This window comes from Neofelis nebulosa, chromosome 10 (genome assembly GCF_028018385.1).
Source record: "Neofelis nebulosa isolate mNeoNeb1 chromosome 10, mNeoNeb1.pri, whole genome shotgun sequence".
NCBI classification, from domain to species: Eukaryota; Metazoa; Chordata; class Mammalia; order Carnivora; family Felidae; genus Neofelis; species Neofelis nebulosa.
In genome coordinates this window covers 104,066,412-104,094,015 of record NC_080791.1, presented here as the reverse complement: position 1 = coordinate 104,094,015, position 27,604 = coordinate 104,066,412, and the positions used below count along the sequence as shown (strand labels likewise).

General features: G+C 45.4%; 1 protein-coding gene across 1 annotated transcript in view; it reads left to right on the top strand.

Moving 5' to 3' along the window:
- Positions 1-27,604, top strand: part of OSBP (oxysterol binding protein) — a 36,487-nt gene that overhangs the window by 6,140 nt on the left and 2,743 nt on the right. The window contains exons 3-13 of the mRNA XM_058689102.1: positions 2,099-2,349; positions 7,352-7,550; positions 7,810-7,912; positions 8,243-8,297; positions 8,476-8,607; positions 14,612-14,857; positions 15,135-15,255; positions 23,794-23,897; positions 25,146-25,241; positions 26,002-26,183; positions 27,334-27,554. Coding sequence (XP_058545085.1) covers positions 2,099-2,349; positions 7,352-7,550; positions 7,810-7,912; positions 8,243-8,297; positions 8,476-8,607; positions 14,612-14,857; positions 15,135-15,255; positions 23,794-23,897; positions 25,146-25,241; positions 26,002-26,183; positions 27,334-27,554 — 1,710 coding nt within the window. The remainder of the gene's footprint in view (positions 1-2,098; positions 2,350-7,351; positions 7,551-7,809; positions 7,913-8,242; positions 8,298-8,475; positions 8,608-14,611; positions 14,858-15,134; positions 15,256-23,793; positions 23,898-25,145; positions 25,242-26,001; positions 26,184-27,333; positions 27,555-27,604) is intronic.

The following is a 27,604-nucleotide window of genomic DNA, read 5'->3' as shown; positions in this document are numbered from 1 at the left end:
TGAGATCAAGAGTCACATGCTCTACCGACTAAACCAGCCAAGGGCCCCTTTCTTATTTTTTGTTTAAAAAAAATTTTTTTTAATGTTTCTTCCTTTTTTGAGAGAGAGACACACACATAGATCATGAGTAAGGAAGGGGCAGAGAGAGAGGGAGACACAAAATCTGAAGCAGGCTCCAAGCTCTGAGCTGTCAGCACACAGCCTGATGTGGGTTTGAAACTTACAAACTGTGAGATCATGACCCGAGCCAAAGTTGGATGCCCAACCGACTGAGCCACCCAGGCACCTCTCTCATTTATTTCTTAATTGAGTTGAAACAAACCATCTTTATAGATTACCAAAATCATTACATGTGATACTTTTTTTTTTTTTAATGTTTATTTACTTTGAGAGAGGGAGAGATCTCTGTGCAAATGGCAGAGAGAGAAAGGGATTGAGAGAAAGAATCCCCAGCAGGCTCTGCACTGCCAGGACGTGGGGCTCGATCTCACGAACTGTGAGATCATGACCTGAGCCGAAATCAAGAGTTGGACGCTCCACCGACTGAGCCAGCCAGGTGCCCCTACATGGGATACTTTCTGTGAAAAATCTTCATTTTGCTACCTTAGTTTCACTAAAAAGAGCAGTCTCAACATGTTTTTTCTTCAAGGAAAATGCTAGGATTTCCCCTGTCCCAGCTGTTGATAGTTTAATCACACTGAGCTTATTCACTCAGACCTTGACCAAGATGGTCACCTGCTGGCTGTTGTTCATCTCCTGTTTTTCTTATCCCCTGTCACCTCCCACACTGGATTTTATATCTGTCGGCCAGTGAAAGGAAAATTCTCTGCTTGTGAGTTTTCTTGTAACGGGTTATATTTTGACTTTGGTCCTGCCTCTCAGTCTAGCAGACAGGGCAGGCTTTCCTTATTTCTTTTGTTTTGATGTTAGTGCTGATGTTAGCTCCCCCAAAGAAAGTGACACTGCTGGAAAAGCATTTTGCTGTTGCAGAGTGTTAGGTATAAAACTGCCAGCGAAGGGTACGACATAGCTCTCTGTTTGATGTTTTGTTGGAGGGTCATTTAACACAAGACCTTGCGTTGCTTTCAGTGCTATGATGGCTTTCGTGTCAAATGAGTTCATCACAAAGTTCCCGAGCTCTCCTTTGGAGAAGATAAATCAATGGGTCTTTTGGTGATGTGGACATTGTTTACCAAGAGCCAGACTGCTACTCTCAACCCATTTCATACAGGGTTCTCCCATCACCCAACAGATGGTCGCTTAGACTGGGTTGGAACCCTCAAGCTTGAGTTCAAAGCTCAACAATTCATTCCCAAGGCCAGGGGCCATTTAATTTCTCCCTCCTGTCCTCCGGGTCATTGGTTCTCAAAGTTCGGCGTGCATTGGAATGGCCTGGGCAACTTACTCAAAATGCAGGTCCTGGGCCTTGCCTCAGACCAGTCTAATCAATTTCTGGGGGTGAGGCCAGAGCTTCCTTGGCACCTTTTAGAAGAATCCCAGGGGTGGAGGGATTGAATGTAGGGGTCAGAAGGTATAGACTTTAAGTTATAAAATAATTAAATACTGAGGAAGTAACATACCACATGATGACTATAATTAACACTGTATAGTATATTTGATAATTGCTAAGAGAATAGATCCTAAAAGTTCTCATCACAAGGCAAATAAACATTTTTTCCTTTTTTTTTTTTTTTTTTTTGTATCTATATGAGATGATGGATACTAACTAAATTTATTGTGGTAATCATTTGGAAATATATGTAAGTTGCATCAGTATGCCTATGTAGTGCCATGTCAATTATAACTCAATAAAACTGGAAGAAAAAAGAAAAGCAAAATAAATGCTTGTTGTGTGGCCCAGGGCAGGGGGGTGAAAGGAAGAACCACCCCAGGTGTCTGTGGCACCACACCGCAGTCAGATCGGTGGGGGGCTGTGAACCGCACTGTAGTCGAATCATCTGGTAAGGGCGAACACCTGGTGGGTCAGATCGCCCGGCGTGAGAGCCGGTTTAGTTGTAGACAGTTGGTAGGGTTCCGACCCTCAGCCCTAGCGTCCTGTAACTGGAGTCCTCTAACTCGCCCTCGGGCCCCCCTGCAGATGAGTCCGGAGATGAAGAGTCTGTGTCACAAACCGACAAGACCGAGCTGCAGAACACCCTCCGGACGCTGTCCAGCAAGGTGGAGGACCTGAGCACGTGCAACGACCTGATCGCCAAGCACGGCACTGCGCTGCAGCGCTCCCTCAGCGAGCTGGAGTCCCTGCGGCTGCCCGCCGAGAGCAACGAGAAGATCAAGCAGGTCAATGAACGGGCCACACTCTTCAGGATAACGTCCAACGCCATGATCAACGTAAGTGCAGCTGGCACCTGTGTAGCTTTTTTTTTTTTTTTAATGTTTTTAAATCATTTTTTTAAGGTTATTTATTTATTTTGAGAAGGAGAGAGAGAGAGCGAGTGCGCGTTAGCGGGGGTGGGGAAAGGAGAAGTGGGGAGAGGGAGAGAGAATTTCTGTCTCAAGCAGGCTCCGCACTGCCAGCGTCGAGCCGGGTGTGGGGCTCGAACTCCTGAACCGTGAGATCATGACCTGAACCGAGAGACCAAGAGTGGGGCACACAACTAACCAAGCCACCCAGGCATCCCCTGTGTTGCTTTTTGATTCTTCCGCTCTGGAAAAGTCATTCTCTCCAAGTGCCGGAAAATTGTAATTGATAAAGCACAGAACATTAGGTCCTGCTTCACTGCTCAGGGGACTTAAGTTACATTGTTTGTTGCATGAAATAGAACAGGCCGCACAGATGGAATGACTTTCATGCTCTGCTCCAGCCATGGGTCAGCCCACCGTCCCAGCGTGGGAATTAACTAGGAGTCCAGAGGTCCAGCCTTGCTTCTGCAGCTGGCAGGATATCTGCCGGTGATGTTAGTTGAGTCCCTTAACCTCTCTGGTTGTGGTTTTGTCTATTTGTTTTTAATCTAGCTTTATCTGTTGGATCTGAGAGGTCTCCGTGGGTCCTTTTTACAGTTGTGTTTGAGCTTCAGGTCTTACCGTACTTTGCTAGTGCATTCTGGCCTACAGTGTGGTAAGTGGGGGCTGGCCATGTGCTAGGGAGAGAGAGCTTTATAATACGAGTTAGTCCCATCTTTAGTCCTTGATTTCAGGGGTAACTCCAGGTGATAGAACAAAATACTCCAGTTTGGGTACTTTGCTTTCAAAAAGAAGGGACCAATCCTTCTGCCTCCTTACGACTCCAGCCTCGGGTGGCTGTTGGTTTGTGGGCATTAGTGATGTATTTCAGATAGGAGGTGATAGTTCTGAAGTGAATACACGGTTTGAACAGTGCTGTTTCTCTGCTGGTGACCGATTCTCACCTGGCTGGTTGTTTCAGTTAGCTTGCACATGAGAACACCAGAGTATGTGTCCTAAGGCAAGTGAAAAGAGTATTCTGAGAAAGGGCTTATGCTGGCTTTTCCTCTAATTAAATGGGATGAAATTACTTCACTAGGGCCAGGTTTTCGCTTATTCAGAGAGTGATACTAAGACGTCTGCTTAGAACTAGTTTAGTTCACATGGCTTCTAGAGATCAAAGGTCTTCTCCTGTGACCAAGGGAAGATTTAGTTTTTCTCACTTAAAACCCCTTTGTTACTTAATAGAAAGTTGTTCTAACCTATCATTTTCTGAAGTGTTGAGCATTTTCTTCAGTGCTCTGATTCACACCGGGTAGAAGAGACTAATTATTTTTGTCCACTTAAGGACTTCAGGAAGATCACCTGTCTCCCAGGACCATTCTACCAATCAGCATGGATGCTTGTGTTTCTAATGTCTAGTCGTGTGCTCTTTTCCAAACTGTCCCACTTCTTAGTGACTGTATGCCTGTTTTTCAGGTCCTTTTATGATCAGGAAAATCTCAAATCATTCAGGTCAATTAACTTTTGTTTGTTTATTTATTTGTTTATTTAGAGAGAGAGACCAGAGAGAGAGCAAAGAGAGAATCCCAAGCAGGCTCTGAGCTGACAGTCTGGGGCTTGAACTCATGAACTGTGAAATCATGACCTGAAGCTATAGTCAAGAGTCGGACATTCAACTGACTGAGCTCCCCAATAAATACACTTTTAATTAATTTATTTAAGTGTTTATTTTTGAGAGAAAGAGAGTACAAGCGGGGGAGGGGAAGGGAGAGAGAGAGGGAGATGCAGAATCTGAAGCAGGCTGCAGGCTCCAAGCTATCATCGCAAAGCCCCATTCAGGGCTCTGTCCCACGAATCGTGAGATCATGACCTGAGCCCAAGTCGGACACTTAACCGACTGAGCCACCCAGATGCCCCTAGATATATTTTTTAAATTGAATAGCTCAGGACACAACAGTCTCCTGACAGTGAGTGTTGCCTTTTATCCATGTCATGTGAACACCCTGCTCCATGTGAAAATTTTGCTAAATCAAACACCTCTTGATTAAAAGATTTCCCATAAAACTGAAACTTAGTTTGGATTTTTTTTTTTTTTTTCAAAAATGCTTATCTTTGTTCCTTGGGGCAATTCTTCTTCCCAGGTTGTAAATGTTCAGAGTTTGTGTTGAAGGGAATGATCCCTTGAAAGCGAGAGGGAGGTTTTGTTTTGTCATTCTGTTCTCCCCAGTACCTCCTGTGCCCCCTTCACAGCTGGTTGTTGCTTGCAGTGCATTTTTTTTTTTTTTTTATCATTGTGTTGCTTCCTTTGTATTTTTTAGGTGATGATGGCAAGGCCTTAAAATTAACATGCTAACTTCACATCTCAAAATAGGCCAAGTTTTATCAAAGGAAGAGTACATTGCACTCAATTTCTTGTTTGCTTAGGACATAGCTTTTCTTATTACCAAAGTGAATCTGACCAAGGAAGTAAGTTTGACACTGTTAGCATATCCATTTGCTTATTCGGCAAGCATCTACTGAGCACCCTCTGTGCTCTAGGCCCTGTGCTAGGGAATATAAAACAGTTGTGGATGTGGTGCCCACTCTCCGGGAGATTATTCTCTAGTGAGGGGACAGAGAAGTAACCAGATCTTCATAGAGTGGTGCTAAGTGCCGTGATGGAAAGGAACACAGGCTGCTATGGTGCAGTACATTCAAGGTGTTTAGCTTAGAGTGGGAAGATTAGAGAAGGTAACTCAACTAAATTCTGAAAGACCACAGAGAATCTTCCTGTGAAAAAAGACAATTAAGAGCTTGGGGCCCTGAAGTCCCAACTGCCATGGTTAACCACCTCCATAACCTGCTTCCTCTGTGAACTCCTGTCCTGTTCTATAAAACAGTGACGATGCTAGTAGCCACTCAGAGGGTTGTTGAAAGGCGTTTAGTAGCTAATTGACAGAAAGCGTTCAGCAAAGTGCCTGATGTATAATTGTCTCACTAAATTTTAGTTATGATCAGTATGAAGGGAAGTGAGGAAGAAGAATAGATCTAGGCACAGCTCTGGCTGTGTGGATCCCTCCCTCTCTCCCAAAGTCTGGGAACTACTAATTGACTATTAGAACAAGGAAGTAGCTAGAGATAAGGCTGGCCAGGGATTAAGTGTGGGGGAGGGGAGGGGTGCAGATCCTACTCAATGGGCTTGGTAGAGTGGATTAGAAGTGGATAAGACCGATTTTGATGGAGGCTTAACTATGATAGCTAACACCTTATTGAATGCTTACTGTGATCCCAAGATTTCTGAGTGCTTTACACGTGAGACAACCACTCTTTGAGACAGTTGCTGTGGTTATCCTCTGTTTACAGATGAGGCACAAAAAGGTTAAATAACTTGCCCCAAATTCCATAGCTAGTTAGTAGGATGGAGCTGTGATTTGAACCCCGACGGTGGACCTCTACAGTAGGTACTCTGTCCTGCCTCTGAGGGTGGAGGATGGAAAGAAATGTCCACAGCTCCCAGAAATAGTAAAGAAGAATCAATAGCACTTGATAATCGGAAATGGGAAGGGAAGAAAAATTAAGAATCAAGGATGCCTCCTGGTTTCCTGGTTTGGGCAAGGAGTACTGTTCTTGGCACGGAGAACAAACACCAACGGGAGAGGCAAAGTCGGAACGGGAATGTGGTGAGTTCACACTGGGCCCCAGTGATTTTGAGATTACTTTGAGCCGTTGGATGGGCAATTGGATATTCTGTCTCCATGAACACAGAGCTGGAATAGTCATTAGCCTATAAGCAGAGGTTGAAACCATGAAAGTAGATATTCTGTTTACCTTTTAGTTTCTCCATAACAGGGCATAGACTTTTAAGCTTACATTGCTTCCTTCCTTCATTATTCATGAAGCAAACTTTATCAGGCTCCTACTGTATGCAAAGCCAACTAAGTTAGGAGCTGGAGATCTATATATAATTAAGGTATAAACGGTGTCTTCAAGTTGCTCATAATCCATCTGGAGGACAGAACATCAGTCACGATACCGCTGTGGATGGCATAAAACAGATGTGCAAAGTGCTATGAAACGCAGAGGAGAGATTGGCTGCTTAGGAGATCGTCCCAGAAGAAGTAACATTTGCCATAGACCTCAGAGAATGAACAAGCCTTGGCCAAACAGAGGGAGCGGGCAGGAAAGGGCATTCCTGGCAAAGCAAACAGCATGTGCGTGTGGTGGGCAGGCCTGAAAGAAACAAGTGTCCAAGAAATGGTGAGCAGTTCAGTGTGGCTCCACCCTTGGGAGCTGCCTGGGGAAGAGGATACAGGGCAGGTGGTGGCCACACCTGAAGAGTCATTTGCTTTCAAGCCAATAGTTAGGTTCCCAGTGGGGAGCCCATGAAGGGCCTAATATGATCAGATCTGTGTTTTGTCTCTAGATCCCTTCTTGGATGCCTCAGGTAGCTTCTAGTTGTTAAGGTTAGTTGTTTCTCTTAGGGACCAAAATAAAAATCAGTCACATTGCCCCATATTTGATCTAATTCAGGGCAGATTCCCTATTCTCAGCATCCGAATTCCTCAGCTTGAGGTGACCTGAGCTTGGTCCCGAATGTATTGAAAGCAGTTTTCCTCTGCTTGTCCTCATTTTTCTTTTAGTCAATAGATTTCTTCTTTTGGTTCAGTTCACATAGCTGCCCTTTGTGATGTTGCCACAAATACTTGGTCTAGGTTTACTGCTCACTTGGCATTTGTGTAGGCCTCATGACCAGGAATATATAAAAGAACCGTGACGACCATGTTGAGATTTTCTCCTGGGGCTGACCTTGTTTGCTTCACGGCCCTGGCCGTGGAATAACAGGGATTCTTTGCCCGTAATATGGTAAAGTTTCTAGGATAAAGTGACTTAATGGGCTTGCAGAGGCCTGCGGGGGGAATCTCTGACTGGCTGAGTTGAGCTGACCCCTCTCCACTCTTTCCCCATACAGGCCTGCAGAGACTTCCTCATGTTAGCCCAGACCCACAGTAAAAAATGGCAGAAGTCCCTCCAGTATGAAAGAGACCAGCGTATCCGCCTGGAAGAGACCCTGGAGCAGCTGGCGAAGCAACATAATCACCTGGAGAGGGCCTTCCGGGGCGCCACTGTGCTGCCTGCCAACACTCCCGGCAGCACTGGTTCTGGAAAAGGTAAGACGCTTGGTCCTCGGGGTTGCCTGTTCACACGTGAGCCATGGCCGTCTTCTGCCCTTGATAGAACAGCTGCAGACTCTCCAGAACCAGTGACTCCTGTGACAGGGAACTGGAGCCGTTTACCTCTCCTGGCTTTTCCACTGCTTTCTATCTATCATGCGTGGCCATGTTTGTGGTTCACACAGTAAAGATCCTGCCATGCCTGGTTTGGGTAAAGCCGAGCCACGGTGAGCGACAGGGCTGCTTCTCCCTGCAGATCAGTGCTGCTCTGGCAAAGGAGACATGAGCGATGAGGATGATGAGAATGAGTTTTTTGATGCTCCTGAGATCATCACCATGCCTGAAAATTTGGGCCACAAGTAAGTTGTCCTTGCTTCCCCCGAAAAATGAGCACATCTGACCTTCGATGTTGAGAGATATTTAGGTGGGAGTATCGTAGTTGTCAGGGTTAACTAAGATCCGGACTCTTTTCCTTAAGCGAGTGGAACACCGTCAACTTTTTTACATGAGCAAGTTCTCCAGAGATGTTTAAATTCACGCACTTTGAATCTGAGTGCTGTCGCTCGGTCACCCGTTACGTTACTGAGTCGGCGCAGTGTGCTTAACATTCCACTTTGTAAAGACGTGGCGAGGAGCAGAGTCTAGTTGTGATCTGTGTTCTGACTCTCATGTGTCTCCCGTCTGTGTAGACGTACTGGCAGCAACATCAGTGGAGCCAGCAGTGACATCAGCCTGGATGAGCAGGTAACTCTCACCTGGGAGCCATCGGGTGAGGGACTTGGGTGTGATTCCCAAGGATTGGCGTGTAAAGGGCTAAGAAAAGCAGAAAATGCTGATTCTTTAGTATGGGGGAAGGGGAGCTTATAAATATCGGGTTTTCTGTTCTTTGCGGGTAATTGAATGGCTTTGTTTTTGCCCTCAGTACAAGCATCAGCTGGAAGAGACCAAGAAGGAAAAGAGAACTAGGATACCATACAAGCCAAACTATAGCCTCAATTTATGGAGCATCATGAAGAACTGCATTGGGAAAGAACTCTCAAAGATCCCCATGCCGGTGAGGTTCTTACACACCCGGGCTCTGCCCCGTGACTGCCCCACCCACTTGAGAGGCAGCTTGTGACATGGTCTTTGTTACCCTTATAGTCATAAACTGCCCCTTCAAATTAGCTGCCTTAGTGTAGTCTATGGATCTGGTGTGTTTCCAGAGCATTTAGAATCAGATGCATTGGTTTATAACGTTTACGAGCAGATTCCTAAGCTAGATGTGCCTGGGGCATGCACAGATAAATACGGCATAGTTTCTGTTTTTCAAAAAGCACATAGTTTAAAAGAGATGGACATGAAAACAGGTAGACAGTTTTACTCTCTGTGGTAGTGTTACGGGAAGCACTGTCCATACACAGGCTTGGGGAGCACAGAAGCATCGTTCCATCTGGGAAGATGACGACCATCTCCATGGTGAAGTCAGTGTTTGGGCTAACCTCCCTGCCTCCTGTCCTGCCCTCCCCCAGTCTGTCCACACCGTTATGAAAATGGCTTTTCTTTAAAAAAAATTTTGTTTAATGTTTATTTAGTTTTAAGAGACAGAGCATGAGTAAGGAAGGGGCAGAGAGAGAGGGAGACACAGAATCCAAAGCCGACTCCAGGCTCCAAGCTGTCAGCACAGAGCCCGACACGGGGCTCAAACCCACGAACCGTGAGATCATGACCTGGGCCCAAGTCGGACGCCCAACCAACTAAGCCACCCAGGCACCCCTGAAAATGGCTTTTCTAAAATTACAAAAGTAGTCATGTCACTCCTTAGCCTAAAATCCTTAGCTGGATCCTTTTTGGTTTGAGCATAGTCCAGATTCCTCAGTGGGCTTGATACTTCCTCTCTTGGACCAGTTTCCACCCACACTGGCCGTCTAGTCACTCAGTTACCTTCAGACATGCAGAGGCATCTTGGTTTTTTCCCCCGCAGGGCATTTGCACAGACTGCTCTTTCTGCCGGGACTTACATCTGCTCTCCACCCACCCGTGCTGCTTTTCTTTTCCCAGGGCTAATACTCTTTTCTTCAGGATTCAGCTATGGCATCATCTTTTTTAGCAAGCTTTCACCGTGTGTCCGGTCAGGGTGGGAGGGCTGTCCCTTGTGTTCCAACAGGTTCCGTTGCTTGTAGATTACATAAGCATTTACTGAGTGCCTACGATCTGCCTGGTGTTGGGCCGGTGTGTCAGTTAGGTATAGGGTCAGTGTAAAGAAACATCTCAAATCTGTTTGCGTAAACCCCGGGGTCAGCCAACTGTGGGCCTCAAGGGCGAATCTGTTTGCCACCTGTGCAGCCTGCAAGCTAAGAGTAGTTTTTATATTTTTAAATATTTCCAAAGAATCAAAGGGAGGATAATATTTCATGATGTGAAAATTGTGCAAAATTTTGATGTTCGTGACCCTCCAGCTTTATTGGAGCACGGTGATGCTCATTCATGCATCATGTGTTGTCTGTGGCTGCTTCCATCCTGCACCAGCCGTGTTGGGTCAGTGTAACAGGCCACATGGCAGTGTCATATGGGATAGTAAATATTTAGGCTTTGAGGGCCATGTAAATATTTACTATCTAGCCTTTCACAGAAAAAGCTGGCCAACCCCTGCCTTAAACAAATATTAGCTTAACTCATTCTCATGTTAAAGTCCAGAAGTAGGTGATCCAGGGCCCGTGCCATACTCCACACTCTCAGGACCAGGCTTCTTTCTGTCCTGTTGCCCTGCTAGGACCTCAGTTCCTAGGTCTGAAGTGGCCGCTCCTGCTGGGACCCTCAGTGTCTCTCATTCCAGCCAGAAGGAAGAAGGAAAGAGAAGAGCATGTCCTGCCTTTTCAGGGTGCTTCCTGGAAATTACATAAACTATCTTCACTTTAGTCTCTTTGGCCAGAATTTAGTTCTACGGCCACAGCTAGCTGGAAAAGAGGCCGGAAGTGAAAACTCCTACCTTCAGTGGCAGGACCTCGTTAACAATTGGGGGGTTCTATTTCTTGAAGAAGAAGGGCAGAATGGAGAGCGGGGAAAATGCAGAAAGTATTCCCTCCCCTCTTGGGTCTTATGGACTAGAGCGTGGTTTCTGCCTCTCCACAGACAGTGTTCCTCATGGTCTATAGAGACTGTGTCTTGTTGGTTTTCGTGTCTTTGATGCTTAGTCGGTGCCTGGCACATACATACATACCATTCAGTAGATGTTGAAGTGATTCATTAACTGGTCTTAGAAGACAAAGATTTAGGGGCACCTCGGTGGCTCTGTCAGTTGAGTGTCCGACTCTTGATTTCAGCTGAGGTCATGATCCCAGGGTCGTGGGATCGAGCCCCACATCAGGCTCAGCACAGAGCATGGAGCCTGCTTGGGATTCTCTCTCTCTCTGCCCCTCTGCCCAGCTCATGCACTTTCTCTCTCTCTCTCTCTCTCTCTCTCTCTCTCTCTCTCTCTCAAAAGAAAACAAATAGATTTATAGGTAGGTGTGTAAGAAAATGTCAATCTCCAGACAAGAAAAGGCCATGAGTTAGCATGTTAGAGACACATAAAACAATTGGTTCACTAGGGGCCTAAAAAGAACCCCACCTGCCCTGGAGCCTTGCAGAAAGTAGTGGGAAGGTGGGCTGGAAAGGCAGGCCATTGCAGCCTTAGAAATAAGGTTCCTGGGGTGCCTGGGTGGCTCAGTCAGTTGAGTGTCTGACTTCGACCCAAGTCGTGATCTCACGGCTCATGAGTTCGAGCCTTCGGATTCTGTGTCTCCCTCTCTCTCTCTGCCCCTCCCCTCTCGCTCTCTCTTTCTTTCTCTCAAAATAAATAAACATTGAAAAAAAACCCTTTTTTTAAAAGAAAGAAAGAAAGAAAGAAAAGTGCAGTTTCTGCTTAGAAATAACTTCTGAGTCTCGGTGACCTCTCTCTCCTTTACCAGTAGTTCCTTGTTGACTTTGCCACTAGGGCTGTGCAGTCCTGGACCTATTTGCCTGAAACTCTAGTCCTCACCCTTCCCTGCTTTATGCTGTGTCACAGGAGAGTTGATTCCTCCAGGCGGTTTCTCAGGCTTCTGTGCCTTGGCGTCCAGTTGGGCTCCACCAGTGCAAGGCACGAGCGTGAGTTTGGAGCGAGAGAGGCGGAGGGACCCCAGGGTACTGCCCCATTCCGCCCCCCCCCCCCCCCCCCCCCCCGCCCCAGGTTCAGCTTCTGCGGGTACCCCTGGCCTCTGAGCCCTGGTCCTCCCACCGCTTCCCTTTGTTCCTCCAGCCCAGAGCCCGTGGCTTCCTGCTGTTGGAATCTCTAGGGTTGTCTTTGTTGGCTGCCTGAGCCTCCATCAGCCTAGTACCAAATTCCCTCCTTCCTTCTGCTTTAAATCCGCAGGTTCGTTTGTTTCCCTGTTGGGCTTCTGGGTGATAAAGTGACCAATATGAAAAGTTTGGCGCTTTTAGAGAAACTCTGGTTCCTGGAACAGTTGCTGGGGGCCAGGGCTGTGCGAGTGAGGACGGCGAGGGCTTAAGGCTGCACCGATTCCAGCCCCAGGCTGTGTGCCATGTGTCTTGTAGCCATTGGTGGAACACATTGCCCGTCTCGTTTTCCTCAACACGCACGGAAGTGTTACTTCGTGTGGCCTGAAATTCTGCTGATGAGAGATTTTGTTGGCCTAGTTTCTAAGGACCTTCTGTAAAAAAGGCTCTTGAGGATTTGAGCTGTGTTAGTCCATTACCCCCTCAGTGTCCGTTTTTCTTCCACTGGTTTTCTCTAAGTGTCTCTCAGTGTTGAGAAGATGGTTTTGGAGTGTGGCGCCCTTTTTAGTTGAGGCAGGGGTAGACCCTACTTCCCAAAAGAGGAGCGTTGTTTTTTTTAACTTTTTTTTTTTTTTTTTTTTTTGAGAGAGAGAGAGAGAGAGAGAGGGGCAACATGAGTGGGGGCGTGGGGGAGGGGCAGAGAGAGAAGGAGACCTAGAATCTGAAGCAGGTTACAGGCTCTGAGCTGTCAGCACAGAGCCCAATGCGGGGCTGAACCCATGAACGATGAGATCGTGACCTGAGCCGAAGTTGGACGCTTAACTGATTGAGCCACCCAAGTGCCCCAAGAGGAGTGTTCTAATGTTAGATGGCTCTGCATTTGCTGAGGAATTTTCCCAGATAAATGCTGGGTATATTGCTCAGAGAAAAAGTAGGCTCGGGCTTATTTATTTATTTATTTATTTATTTTTAAATGTATAGATGCATAGAAACAAACAATATTAATACTGGTTCTCTTTGAGTGACGATATCTCAGGTAAATGTTTTCCTTTATACTTTGTTTTTAAAGTTGGTTATAGTAAAAATTATAAGACCCTTCACAATTGAGAGGACAGTCAAATATTATAGTAGTATGTGGCTCAGGGGTTGGTGGGTAGAAGGTTGTACAAAAATACAGAATACAGGGGCGCCTGGGTGGCGCAGTCGGTTAAGCGTCCGACTTCAGCCAGGTCACGATCTCGCGGTCCGTGAGTTCGAGCCCCGCGTCAGGCTCTGGGCTGATGGCTCGGAGCCTGGGGCCTGTTTCCGATTCTGTGTCTCCCTCTCTCTCTGCCCCTCCCCCGTTCATGCTCTGTCTCTCTCTGTCCCAAAAATAAATTAAAAAAAAAAAAAAAAAAGTTGAAAAAAAAAAAAAATACAGAATACAAAAATAGAGAAAAAGAGCATAGGAAAGAGAAGTGTTTTTGTTTTAACTGAAATATTGCTCTAGGCCGGCTCCCAGTGAAAAGGGAGTTGCTTTCTTCCTTCCTGTCTTCTCTGGATTCAGAACTCAGGCTAATATCACTTGTTCAGTGATATTGCTGTATTGTAAAGCTAAATAAGCTTTATGGGGTAGCCTGGGAACCTAACCTGTTTTTACAGTAATTTTTTAAGTAGTAAAGTCATCTTAAATTCCAAACGGTTAGTTTAGAAGTTAACTCCTGCGGGGATAGAGAGACAGTGTCTCTTTTGTTCACTTCTCTCCGTACCTAGTGGGTAGTACAGGGTCTGGAACACATGAGGGCTCAGTAAATATTTGTGGAATGCATAAGTGAATGAATATCTTCCTCCTGACAGAAACGCGCGCACACGCACGCACACACACACACACACACACACACACACACACACACACTTGATCCTGTGGTTGAAAGCCCTAAGTTGGCTCTAAAACTTGAAAGGCAGAAACACTCAGTCCCCTGTCAGCCTCCATCATGAGCACTCCGGTCCACAACACGACTGTCCAGCCTCAGGGAAGAAATCAGAATCCTGTCCTGATGTAGAACTCAATCAATAATTCACAATCATCTCCTCTGGGGTGTAGAAGCTAACTTTTGTAATGTTTTCTTTTCACCAGTCAGGACGTGCCTGTACTTATAATTTATCAGCCTCTCTTTTCACCCTCAAGAATTTTATTTTTTTTTTTTTTAATTTTTTTTTAACATTTATTTTTGAGACAGAGAGAGAGAGAGCATGAACAGGGGAGGGTCAGAGAAAGAGGGAGACACAGAATCTGAAACAGGCTCCAGGCTCTGAGCTGTCAGCACAGAGCCCGATGCGGGGCTTGAACCCACGGACCGTGAGATCATGACCTGAGCCGAAGTCGGCCGCTTAACCAACTGAGCCACCCAGGCGCCCCAACCCTCAAGAATTTTAAATACCTCACTTCCTCTCTGGGTATACTTGTGCTAAAATACATTTCCTCTTTGGTTCATTCCTTCTGTACCTATTTGATGACCGTTTCCCGTGGGTGAGGCATCGATAGCTCATGGCTATGCAGTGATGAACAGAGAGGCACGGTTCCCATCTCAAAGAGCATACAGTTAGTGAAATAAATGAAAACAGTAATGTATCTTGCTCAATGACAGAGTCAGTTGACCAGGGAGAGAGGGTTGTTTGTAGGTTAGATCTCAGAGCTGGTCTCCTGAGCAAAGGCCTCTTCTCTTCCCAGTGATTTGCTTTATCATCTTGACATCTTGATATGTCTCTCCACCTGCAAAACAATTAAACGGTCTCTTATGGATGTGTGGGCAAAGTTTTTATATCTGTTCTTTTCCTGACAGGTGAACTTTAACGAGCCCTTATCCATGCTTCAGCGCCTTACTGAAGATCTGGAATACCACGAGCTGTTAGACCGAGCTGCAAAATGTGAGAACTCTCTAGAACAGCTCTGTTATGTTGCAGCTTTCACCGTGTCCTCCTACTCCACTACTGTCTTCCGTACCAGCAAGCCATTCAACCCACTCCTTGGGGAAACCTTCGAGCTGGACAGATTAGAGGAGAACGGGTACCGATCCCTCTGTGAGCAGGTAAAGGAGCCTCAGGACTGTGATGCGTTTACTTTTTGAAGAAAGGGGTGACTTTTCAGTTGATCCCCCTGGGTGTCCTCTTTGCAGAAATAGGTCCCTGTCATCCCAGACTGCCGTCTCTTTTCCTTCAGGGCTTCAACACTGGAGGCCCTGGTATTCACCTACTGTTGTGGGGATAAAAGTGTCAAGTGTGAATTCGGGGTGTTTATCACCAGTTCGTAGGCAGCATCTTTTCCTTCTCCTTTCTTCTTTAATTTGAACCACTGATTTCTTCAAGGTGAGTCATCATCCCCCTGCTGCTGCACACCATGCCGAGTCCAAAAATGGCTGGACATTGCGTCAGGAAATCAAAATCACCAGCAAGTTCCGAGGCAAATACCTCTCCATTATGCCCCTCGGTAAGGCCGCCATCCTTGTAAGAATTAGTCCTCCAGGAGTGAAAGATTTTCTGGCATGATGGAAGTGGTCCCTGGCTTAGGAGTCAGGAGACTGAAAGTCTGATTTGGGCACTGAACCATCCTCTCTAGCTCTGGGCAGCTCGTTTGACTTCTCAGCTATCAAATGAGTGAGGAGCCAGGAGGCTCTTTAAGGATCCATCCAGGCATGAATTCTTTATCTTCTTAGCTATATTTAGTAAATCTTTAAGCACTGTTTTAGAGTACATATTCTAGGATGCTTAACGCCTTTTCTATCAGCCAGTGTTGTTTCCTGTGTTACACTGGCAATGTACTTCATACCAGTCCATTTACTCAGTAAATCAGAAGTCTTGTGACTGCAAGGTTAGGTCTCTCAGACGGTCCCTCCCCTTTTCCTCTCCTTTCTCCCCTCTCTCTTCACCACCGGAAGGGTTAGGTATCATTGATGTATTGGCCGAACTCCAGGTAGGATGAAACTCTGTTTTAAAAGATCTTACTGGATTATAAGTTAATTTTGCACCGAGATCAGAAAGATCAGGCCTGGGAATAGGCATCCTGATCTGCAGTGTTGGAGAGTCTCTACACTTTAGGGGAAATGAGATTGTTCACAAAGCGTTCTAGAGATTCTCCGACGCTCACTTGAACCAGAGTAGTCACATTTGGCCGTGTGTGTCCAGAAGAGTGAGTGCCGAAAAAGAAACACGAGCGGAAAGAGAGAAACCAAGTAGCACCTCCCTAGAAACAGAGCTGCCAGGAACTGCCTGAGCTCCTGGTGGCCTTCCATTTCCTGGTTCTAGTCTTCCATGAGGCCTAGCCGTAGCACGTGGCTAGAGTTGTCTTCTTTAGTAAATTCCCCTTTCTCTCAGGAATACAAAATATAGCAGGTATAGAAATTTCCTAGAAACTAGAAAGTAGCCAGAGACCAGACCCAGAAACGTTGGGAATATATTAAAAGGAGAAAAGAAAATGGAATGTTAGCTTTACCGCTTCGTGGTTAATATGCAAAAAGATCTTAGATGAAAAGGTGACGATGATTTTGTTCTTAATGTTTATTTACCAAGGCCCTGAAAACGGTTCCAATTGCTTAATTGTCTTTGATGCTAATAATTTCACAAGTATTAGGTTGAGGGTAGTAAATGCTTGGGATGTTCTTACCTAATTTGCACAACTAGGATATTAGTGGTCCTATTGCAATATGACTTTTCCCCCATGGAGAAGAGTTTCAGAGGCCTGGTGAGGATCTCCAAAGGGACAGGTTATATTTAATTCTAAGGAGGGTTGTATTCATTTTTTAAAGTAGCAATAAATCTAATAAATAGCAGTAAAATAGCAGTAAATCTACCAGTGATCTGCTATACATTTTGTCTATGAGTGGTCTAATCTGGAGTCCTTTGAGGGGTAAATATTTGAATATGATATATGTGGTGGATCTAATTTTTTAGAGTTAAAAATTACCTTTGAAAGGATTCCATTCCTATGGTTATTTAAGGATTCAGGTCACCAGGATGTGCTGTTGCCTTAAGTTCCTTCATCCATTAGATACTGAGTACCCACCGTGGACCAGGCGGGAAGTATAAGTGAGCAAAACAAAGATCCCAGCCTTCATGGGGAGACTGAACAAAGAATTGACATAGTGACCAGAAACTGAAGTACAGAGAGTGGGATTTCCAGACATTGGCCTTGGGGATGGCTGTATTTAACATTTTTGGATCAGTGAATTGGAAGGAGAATCCTGCAGTGAAATTTTCGCATTTGCAGTGGCACTCGACTCCCCTAGGGTAAATTTTTAAGCCAGTAGCTGTCACTGAAGAACGATTTATGGACAGAGTTGTGAGAGAGTAAGCAGACAGATGGTTTTTGACGTGGTGGCAGAAAGTCTGAGTCTCCTTGTAAAGTAGGGTAGGAAAGTTAGAACTCCTGCAGTCTGGAAAGAAGAACGCTTCCGGTGAATCTGCTCATCAAGTGCCAGGGCACTGGAACCAGGTGGTAGCATTAATGTTGAGACACATTTATTTTAAGATTTTTATTTTTAAGTAATCTCTATACCCATCGTGAGGCTCGAACTCATGACCCCAAGATCATGGCCACCGACTGAGCCAGGCAGGTGCCCCTAAAGAGACACATTTAAGTGGATTTTATTTTGTAGTTTTGGAGCTCTCTAACCCAAGAAGAACCACAATTTGGGAATATGAATGAAAGAACTCGACTCAGCCTGTTGATCTCTGCATCAGTGACACACTACTGGGCTCCATGGACCCTGAATTTGCTCCTGAATGACACATTAGTGAAAAAAAAAATTCCCCTGATATATTTTATCCATTGTTCCAATTTCTACTCTTTGATTAGAGTGATTACTTATAATTAATATAATTATTGATTAGGTAGGATTTACATCTGCTATTTTGGCTTTTTTTTTTTTTCTATATATCCTCTGTCTTTTTTGTTCCTCTCTTCCTTTTTAATTCCTTATTTTGTGTTAAATAGATATTTTTCAATTTACCGTGTTAATTCTCGTGTTGTTTCTTTTACTATATTTTTAAAGGTATTTTTCTAGTGGTTATCCTGGGTAGTACAGTTAATATCTAAGCATCTCGTTGAGATTGATACCAATTTAATTTCAATAGTGTACAAAAACTTTGCAGCTATATGGATCCATTATGTCTTTCCTCCTTTGTGCTTTTATTTTCATGTAAATTATGACTTTTATACATTATAATCCCATCATTATAGGTTTTTTGGTTTGTTTTTAGCAGCAGGCAAAAGTTTATTAGAGTATAAGATTAGAAAAGAAGAACAGTAGGAAAGCTCTCTTTACAGAGAAGGGACACTCGAAAGTGAATGCCCCCAGTGTAGTTTTATAACTGTTGCTTTATGCAGGTGTCTTTTTTTTTTTTTTTTTTTAATTTTTTTTTTTTTCAACGTTTTTTATTTATTTTTGGGACAGAGAGAGACAGAGCATGAGCGGGGGAGGGGCAGAGAGAGAGGGAGACACAGAATCGGAAGCAGGCTCCAGGCTCCGAGCCATCAGCCCAGAGCCCGACGCGGGGCTCAAACTCACGGACCGCGAGATCGTGACCTGGCTGAAGTCGGACGCTTAACCGACTGCGCCACCCAGGCGCCCCAACAGGTGTCTTTTAAATCATGCATTGGAAAAAAGAGTTGCCAGCAAAAAACACAGCCATACTCTTTTTTTCGTTAATAGTTTAATTATAGTTAACCTTTACCAGTCTCTTCATAAAGTAGATTTAAGTTGCTGTCCAGTGCCCTTTCATCTCAGCCCGGAGGACTTCCTTTGGTGTATTTCTTTCATTCTTCTTCCTCTTTTTTTTAAATGTTTATTTATTTTTATTATTATTGTTTTAATTTTTCAATGTTTATTTTTGAGAGAGAGACAGAGAGAGAGATGGGAAAGGGGCAGAGAGAGAGAGGGAGACACAGAATCACAGAATCTGAAACAGGCTCCAGGCTCTTAGCCATCAGCACAGAGCCCAATGTGGGGCTTGAACCCACGATCCATGGATCATGACCCGAGCTGATGTTGGACGCCCAACTGACTGAGCCACCCAGGTGCCCGATGTTTATTTATTTTTGAGAAAGAAAGCGGGGGAGGGGCAGAGAGATTGGGAGACAGAGGATCCAAAGTGGGCTCTGTTCTGACAGCAGACAGGCTGACACAGGGCCCAAACTCAAGAACCGTGAGATCATCACCTGAGCCGAAGTTGGATGCCCAACCAAATGAACCATTCTGGTGGGGGGGCCCTCCTTTGGTATATTTCTTGAAGGGAAGGTATGCCAGCTATGAATTTTTTCAGTTTTTGTTTGTCTGGAAATGTCTGAAGTTTTTCTTTGTTTATGAAGGATAGTTTTGCTGGATACAGAATTCTTGGTTTGATAATTTTTTCTCCTTCAGCATTATTGGATATGTCATCCCACTGCCTTTGGCCTTTGAGGTTTCTGATAATCTTATTGAGGGTCATTTATATGTGATGTGTCACTTCTCTCTTACCACTTTGAAGATTTTCTCTTTGTCTTTCAGTAGTTTGATTGTGATGGGTTTCGGTGTGGTGCTCTTCGAGTTTATCCTGTTGGAGTTTGTTGTACCTCTTGGATATGTAGATTAATGTTTTTCATCAGATTTGGGATTTGGGTCCACTATTTATTAACTGCCCCAACTGTGAACACTGCCTCAGGCAGCCACTGTGTTAAACAATTGCCATTGGTTATTTTGATCATCGCCACTAGGAAAAGGCTGTTTGAGGGGAGCAGGGGCTGAGTCAGGTCAGAGTCCTAGGAGTGGGAACTTAAGAGGAACCACCAGACAGATCAGATAGTGACAGTTTCTTGGAGATCAGGCTTTTGGGGAGCTTCATACCATCTGCTCCCTCCAGTGTTTGCTAGGCTGCTTCCTGGTTTTCACTTCTGCCGTGATTGTAAGGCTACTGGTTTTTAAGGCTACTGCCGAGCTGGGGAGAGGAGGATGGGAGTAGGGCAAGTTAAAATGCCACAAAGCTCATTTTTTTTTTACCAGAGTTCTGAAGAAGTTGATTCTGATAATTTTTTGCTAGTGTTCTTAAATCGATCTTACTGGAAAAAATTGATTTTCCTGAGGCACAGGAAATATGGAAGTCCTTTACTTGACCATTCTGAAGTGGCGATATCTTCCTTTCCAAATATTTTAAGAACCTCCACTTTTAGATCTTTAATTTATTGCCAAGTCTCCAAGACACAAATATTATATAAAGGAAGGCACCCGTGGGGCTTTCTTTGTTTTCCCACTATCCCTGGGAGCTGAAAGGGACACTGCAGAACAACAGGGTGGGGCACAAGGATATGGTACTAGGCAGTACAGATACTCTGATCTTATTTTGATCCACAGCTCTGGCGTTCACTAGCTGTGTGACCTTGGAAAAACTACTTTCTCTCTCTGGGCTCAGAGTCTTCATTGGTAAAATGGGGGTATGATAGGCTGAATAAGGCTCCCTCCTCCCAGAATAATGTCCACATCCTAATCCCTGGAACCTGTGACTATACGACTGCTCATAGTGAAAGGAACGCTGCAGTGTGGTTAAATTAAAGATTTTGAGATGGGTAGATAATTCTGGAGTATTCCTATAGGCCCAATACAATCCCAAAGGTTTCTATGAGAGGGAGCCTAGAGAATCAGAGGCGGTGGCAACAGAAGCAAGAGGTGTGAGTGGTACTAGAGAGATGCCACAGCCTGGAGGATGCGGGTGGCCTCAGGTAGCTGGAAAAGGCAAGAAAACGGATCTCTAATAGAGTCTTCAGAGGGAACACAGCCCTTCCGACACCTTGATTTTAGACTTCTGACTTTCAGAACTGTAACAGTTTAACAACCGCGTGGTTTTAAGCCATAAAGTTCGTGGCATCCATTCCAGCAGCAGTAGAAACAAAGGCCGGGGAGAACAGTGCCTGCAGCCGAAGTGTCCACAGGTATCTGAATGCCCACGGTATGCCAGAAACGGTTCTAGGTGCTGTGGGCGTGTTGTGGTGAGCAGAGCCACTCTGCCCTCGCTTAGCTGGCATCCATTTCTTGAGCAGACAAAAAAAGTAACCAAAAACACCTCCGTAATAATTATTGTCCGTGAATATTTAATTTTTATCTAGTGGTAATTCCATGAAGAAATAGAGCAAGTGGAGACAGGGGTTAACGGTGGAGAAACAAGTGTGTTTGTGCTTTCTTGGACAAAGTCGTCAAGGAAGTGGTCTCTGAAGAGACAACTGGAGCAGAGACCTAACTAATAAAAAGAAAGCAACCAGAAGAAGATCTGCAGACAAGTGTCCCAGCAAGGGAACCCCTTAAAGAGAAAGGCCCTGAGAGGGGAGCAGACACAGCATGCTCGAGAAGCACCACGGCCGCCAGCAGCTTCAGAGTGCGATCTGAGGGACCGGCAGGGGCCGGCTCTTGTAGGGTTTTGTACACCAGGGGAAGGGGGTGAGTCCTGTTTTAATTGCAGAGGGCAGAAATGGAGAGATTTGACACAGTGTTGATGGGACATGTTTGACACGGATCATTTTGACCAGAGACTCGCAGGTGACCGACGTGGAAGCTGGGACCAAAACAAAGTTGTTGGCTTCAGGCAAGAGATGACAGTGGCTTTAGACGGCAGGGGTGGCGGAAGAGGTATTGAGTGAGGGATTGAGGAGATGTGTGGGCAGCACAGGTACTTGAAAGGAGGCTGTTGAGATCAAATGAGATCATGTGTGAAGAGACCGGTAGCTCAGCCTACTGCCTGGGACACAGCAGGTGCTCTCAGCAGGGCTGCTACTGTTCTCGTTAGCGTCATTGTCATCATGGCTGCTGCAGCCAGCAGGGCTATTTTAGTCTCTTGTACGAGAAAGACACATAATTAGTCTTCTGTTCGTTAGTGGCTGCAGAGGGAGCTTAGAGTTCTCCGCTCCCATAAGTGACCGTATTCGCAGCACATATGTGGAGATCTACGTATCTGTTGCGTATCTTTCCTTTTTTTTTTTTTATTTTTTTTTTATTTTTTTAATTGTTTTGAATCTGTAGTCACCTCTGTTCACCTCACTTTTGGGTTTGGTGTCTGAGATGAACTCATAAGAACAGGAGAAGACTGTATCTGCTGAGTGCCCATGATGTTTCAGGCATTTTACTGGGCAAATAAACAGACATTTGCTGCACAACAAGGTCTGTTTATCCCGTCTACAGATTATAAAGCAGAGGCCTGGGGAAATTACACAACCTATCCAGGATACAATACTCTCATGCAGTTCTGTTGCTAACCACCCAGATTCATGCAGACCCCATAAGTTAAGGGCACAGTCTCCACCAAGACTGCCCTCACATCAGATGCCAGCCACGAAATTGGGGGTCCCCAGGCCATCTGTACTTCTGACCAACTGGCTTCAGTTTCGATAATTTGCCAAGATGACTCAGAACCCAGGGGAATGCTTTTCTTACCATTACAGTTTTATTATAAAGGGTACAAATCAGGACCAGCCAAATGAAGAGACATATAAGGCAAGGTCTGCAAGGGTCGTGAACATAAACTTCCATGCCTTCTCCTGTGGAATCAGGGCACGTAGCCCTCCTGGCACATTGATATGTTCACCAACGAGGAAGCTGCACCAAGCTTCGTTGTCCAGAGATTTTATTAGGGTTTCATTAGGTAGGCATGACTGAATCATCAGCCACATGACTGAACTCAATATCTAGGCCTCCTTCCCTCCCTACAGAGAAGGGAATACCATTCCCAGGAGGTTGGGGGGAGTCTGGCTGATTTCAAGTGATTCAAAGCCCCAAGTCTCTTAATTACATGGTTGGCCTCTCTGGCCTGGCCTCATCTTGAGCATAAGCTATCTAGGGGTTCACCACGTCGGCTCTTTGGCATAAACTATCAGGGCCCCCATGAATAACACAGACGTTACTATTACTGAGGAAATTCCAAAGGTTTAGAGGTTCCCTCCCAGGAACCATGGATGAAGACCAGACCAATTCTTGGTTACGCAAGCCAGGATCACACATCCAATGAGTGGTGGAGCCAGGATTGAATCCAGTTCTTCCTGGCTCCAGAGCCCTTCTCTATCCACTACACCTTCTTTACTGCTAAGGCCTTTAGAAGAGTGGTTTGCTTATGGTCACACAGCTGGTGACTAGCAAGAGGGCCTGGCCCCCAGTCCTGACGACCAGTGTGTGCTCCTTTCCACAATTCTATTTCATTTTTCATATTGGGGCAGATTGGACCTGTTCCTGTCAATTTTGCAGATGGTCTGGGCAGGCAGAGTTGGTGAATAGAATTGGAGCTTTTGCTTTCATTTTTATTTCTACAATTGCAGAATGTTGCTTCCTAGCTAAGCCCTATCAGTTATCAGCGTTTGTCATCATTTAGGTGTATTTTACTCATACATTTAAAAATCAGGTGAAAAAAATCAATCAGTGCTTCCAATATTTAAGACAATTATAAATCCTAGGGCTCCCGGGTGGCTCAGTCAGTTAAGCATCCAACTCTTGATTTGGGCTCAGATCATGATCTCAGGGTCGTGAGATTGAGCCCTGTGTCGGGCTTTGCACCGAGTGTGGAGCCTGCTTGGGATTCTCTCTCTCCCTCTCTCTCTCTGCCCCTCCCCTGCTTGTGCTCTCTCTTTCTCAAAATAAATAAATAAACTTAAAAAAAAGATTATGGCGGCACCTGGGTGGCTCAGTCAGTTAAGCATCTGACTTCAGCTCTGGTCATGATCTTGCGGTTTGTGAGTTCGAGCCCCACTTTGGGCTGACAGCTTAGAGCCTGGAGCCTGCTTCAGATTCCGTGTCTCCCTCTCTCTCTGCCCACCACCCACCCCCCCCCCCCCCCCGCCTCCACTCACGCTCTGTCTCTCAATAGCAAATAAACATTAAAAAAAATTATAAATCCTTTTTGGTTTATTGTTTTCAAAGTGAGAAATATTAATAGAAGAAAGTTAATCCATTATTATTTGTACCTAAAGTGATGCTATTTTCCTAACATTTGGCTTAATTTGTGTACCTCTCTCTGTTTCCAGGTAGCATCCACTGTATTTTCCATGCAACTGGGCACCACTACACTTGGAAAAAAGTTACCACAACGGTGCACAACATTATCGTGGGCAAGTTGTGGATAGATCAGGTAAGCAGAGGTGCCCAAAGTGTACTGAAGTTCAGAAAGAATACCTTCTTAGGTACGTCTTTGCAGTGTCCAGGGCATGTGAACTTGCCCCAGATTGAACTTGCCCCTGATTTACCCACCTCTCCCAACGAATTGCTCTCAGCCAGTAGCCCCACCCCAACCTTCCCGAGTTTCTATACCACAAATTCTTACTTGTAAATGACCAATTTATAATATTCATTCAATGACTGCTCTATCAGGACTGTGTCGGCTACTATGAAAGTACAGGAAAATAATAAACACTGCTCCTACTCTTCATCCTTTCGTTATTCATCAGACATTTACTGCCAGGCAGAGTCTAGGTCTTGGGGATACAAAATCAGATAAGACGTTGTCCTCAAAGAGTTACTGTATCACTGGAGACCCATGACAAATATGTAGAGATTGAAAAGTAGTTAACAAAATACACAAGTGTAAGAACTGTACTAAAATAACATCTAATTACTTGTCAGTTTGCTAACAAGGGCCTGGTTTGGAAAAGGCAAACCGTTATGTGAATATCAGCATATGTGCTGAGGGGCATATCATAGGCCACCTAACGTGACACACAATTGAAAGAAAACCAGAAGGCATTTGGTCCTGATCCCAACCTGGAATACCAAGGTTCTGAATACCAAGGTTCCATGGCTTCTCGGGTCAGCCGAGACCGGAAGCCATAAGCAAGGGAGTCCAAGAGTGTAAGATGGAAAAGTGAGGAATTATGAGGCATGGGGTCTAGCAGACATTCAGATCCCCTGGGACTGATAAAATCAAGCCATGGGCACCTGGGTAGCTCAGTCGGTTAAGTGCCTGACTCTTGATTTCGGCTCAGGTCATGATCTTATGGCTTGTGAGATCAAGTCCTGTGTCAGGCTCTGTGCTGACTGCACGGAGCATGCTTGGGATCCCCTCTCGCTGCCCTTCCCCTGCTTGCACACTCTCTTTCCCTCAAAATAAATAAATAAACATTAAAAATAAATAAGGGTCATCTGGGTGGCTCAGTCAGTTAAGTGACCTACTTTGGCTCAGGTCATGATCTCACGGTTCATGAGTTCAAGCCCTGCATCGGGCTGTCTGCTATCAGCACGCACAGAGCCCGCTTTGGATCATGTCTGCCTCTCACTCTGCCTCTCCTCCGCTCACCCCCTCTCTCTGTCTCTCAAAAATAAATAAACATTAAATAAACAAATAAATAAATGAAATCAATCCATGATGCCTTTTGTTTTCTAGTCGGGTGAAATTGATATTGTGAATCACAAGACGGGCGACAAGTGCAATCTTAAATTTGTTCCTTATAGCTACTTCTCTCGTGATGTAGCAAGAAAGGTAAGAAAAGTTGAGTTTAAATGTTTTTCCTTAGCGTGTATCTCTTAGAAAGCCTGCTCCTTTGGGGTTGGTGTAGATAATGGATGGATAGACAGTCTAACATACATATATCTACATCTCCTAAATATGTATGTGGTGATTTGGCAGGGGTGGGGGGAGGGGGAGGGCGGCAGGGAAGGAGAGGTAAAGGAGAAAGTCAGCAAGAAGGGAGACTAGATTGCATTACCAAACCAAATCCTTTCTTTTCTGGGAAAGACATTGAGTAAGAAAGGAAAAGTCAAGAGCAATGAGAGATTGGAAATGGGAAGCACAGAGGAAGGGCCAGTAAAAGGATTTCAGGAAGAAGGATGGGCAGTTTGACCTCTGTGAGGTCTGAGTGCGAGTCTTGCGTCACCACCACAGTGGAATTGTGCCATGAGTTTTGATGGACAGTGAAGAAGAGTCGGGGATTAAATCTGCTTGTGGCTGTCTGACTTCCAGGGAGGAGAAAATACCATAATTCCAAGTACCAGTCAGATCCTTTCCCTGCATATATCATTGCAACAAAAATCCCTGTACCACAAAATGATGAAACCCGGCTCATGGCCATTTATTTTACACAGCTCAAAAAAGTATACCAAAATAATCTGGGTGGCTCCACGGTGTTTGCCATAGCAGGACTTAACCAATATTTACCCTAGGACTTTGGTTGCCAGAATAGTCAGGGAGGCTACATCACGCCGACTGCCGTACTCCAAAGCCCTGCTCCCCACCCTTGCAGGTGACCGGGGAAGTGACCGATCCATCAGGAAAAGTTCACTTTGCCCTTCTGGGGACATGGGATGAAAAAATGGATTGTTTCAAAGTACAACCAGTCATTGGGGAAAATGGGGGTGATGCTCGACAGAGAGGCCATGAGGCAGAGGAAAGCAGGGTCATGCTATGGAAAAGGAACCCTTTACCGTGAGTATCCATATCCCGGCTCTCCAGGTAACACTTTGACCTCAACCTTGGAGCAGTGTTGATGGCATTTCTGCCTTCCTTCCCACTGAATTATGTGAGGGATCAGCCAGGGAAATCAGAACTTTTGGAGAGATAACCAGAAGGTGGTCATTGTATGATTTGAGTTGTAGTGTGCCTTGTCAGGAAAGCTGAAACAAAGCAAGTCACATCTGCCAAGAAATATTTATAATTTAGAGCAAAACTATTCAAAAGCAGGTGGCTCGGTCGGTTGAGTGTCTGACTTGAGCTCGGATCATGATCTCACCATTCATGAGTTTGAGCCTCACGTCAGGCTCTGTGCTGACAGTGCAGAGCCTGCTTGGGATTCTCTGTCCCCTTCTCTCTCTGCCCCTCCCACACTCACACTCTCTCTCTCTCAAAAATAGAACAAACAAACAAACCTCTTCAGAAGTGGCTGGAGGAGAAAGATGCCTACCACCTGTTAACAATTTAGCCTGAGGGGCGCTTGGGTGGCTCATTCCGTTGAGTGTCCAGCTTCCTCTTGGGTCATGATCTCACAGTTCGTGAGTTTAAGCCCCGCATCCGGCTCTGTGCTGATGTCTTGGAGCCTGGAGCCTGCTTCAGATTCTGTGTCTCCCTCTCTCTCTGCCCCTCCCCCGCTTGTGCTCTGACTCTGTCAAAAATAAAATGTTAAAAAAAACATTAAAAGAAAAAACAATTTAGCCTGAGACCCAGTGGCCATCTAAAGGTCTCTGAGATGATATACGGGAATTAGGAATGAAGACGGAGGCCATTTGTCTCCTGTCATGCTCCTGTCAGTGTATAATAACAGCAAGATTATCCCAGAACAGGTTAAAAAGAAAGCAAAGGAAATAGGAATAAGAAAGTTCATTTAGCAGAATGTTCCCTTCCATTCTTCTTAATCTCCGCTGAGCACAGCACAAGCCCAGCAGACTGCTGGCACAAGTGATGCTAGGGGAGGGGATGGGGGATGGTCCGGTCTGGGTCTCTTAACTAGGGGAGCCTGACCTGGTCCTAGAGTCTGTCCATCTGTAGAACAGCTTCGGGGAGGTCGTCTTTGGGTTGTTGCTCCTTAACGAGGCCCTGGGCTCTGGCATCACCGTTTCTCTTCCCCATCCTTTACTTGCAGGAAGAACGCAGAAAACATGTACTACTTCTCAGAGCTCGCTCTCACGCTCAATGCCTGGGAAAGTGGCACTGCCCCCACAGACAGCCGATTGCGGCCCGACCAGAGACTGATGGAAAACGGGCGCTGGGATGAAGCCAACGCTGAGAAGCAGCGCCTGGAGGAAAAACAAAGGCTTTCCAGGAAGAAGAGAGAAGCAGAAGCTATGAAAGCCACGGAGGATGGTAACGAACCTGCCTTCTACTCCATTTCTTGATGCGTGGAGAATCACTTC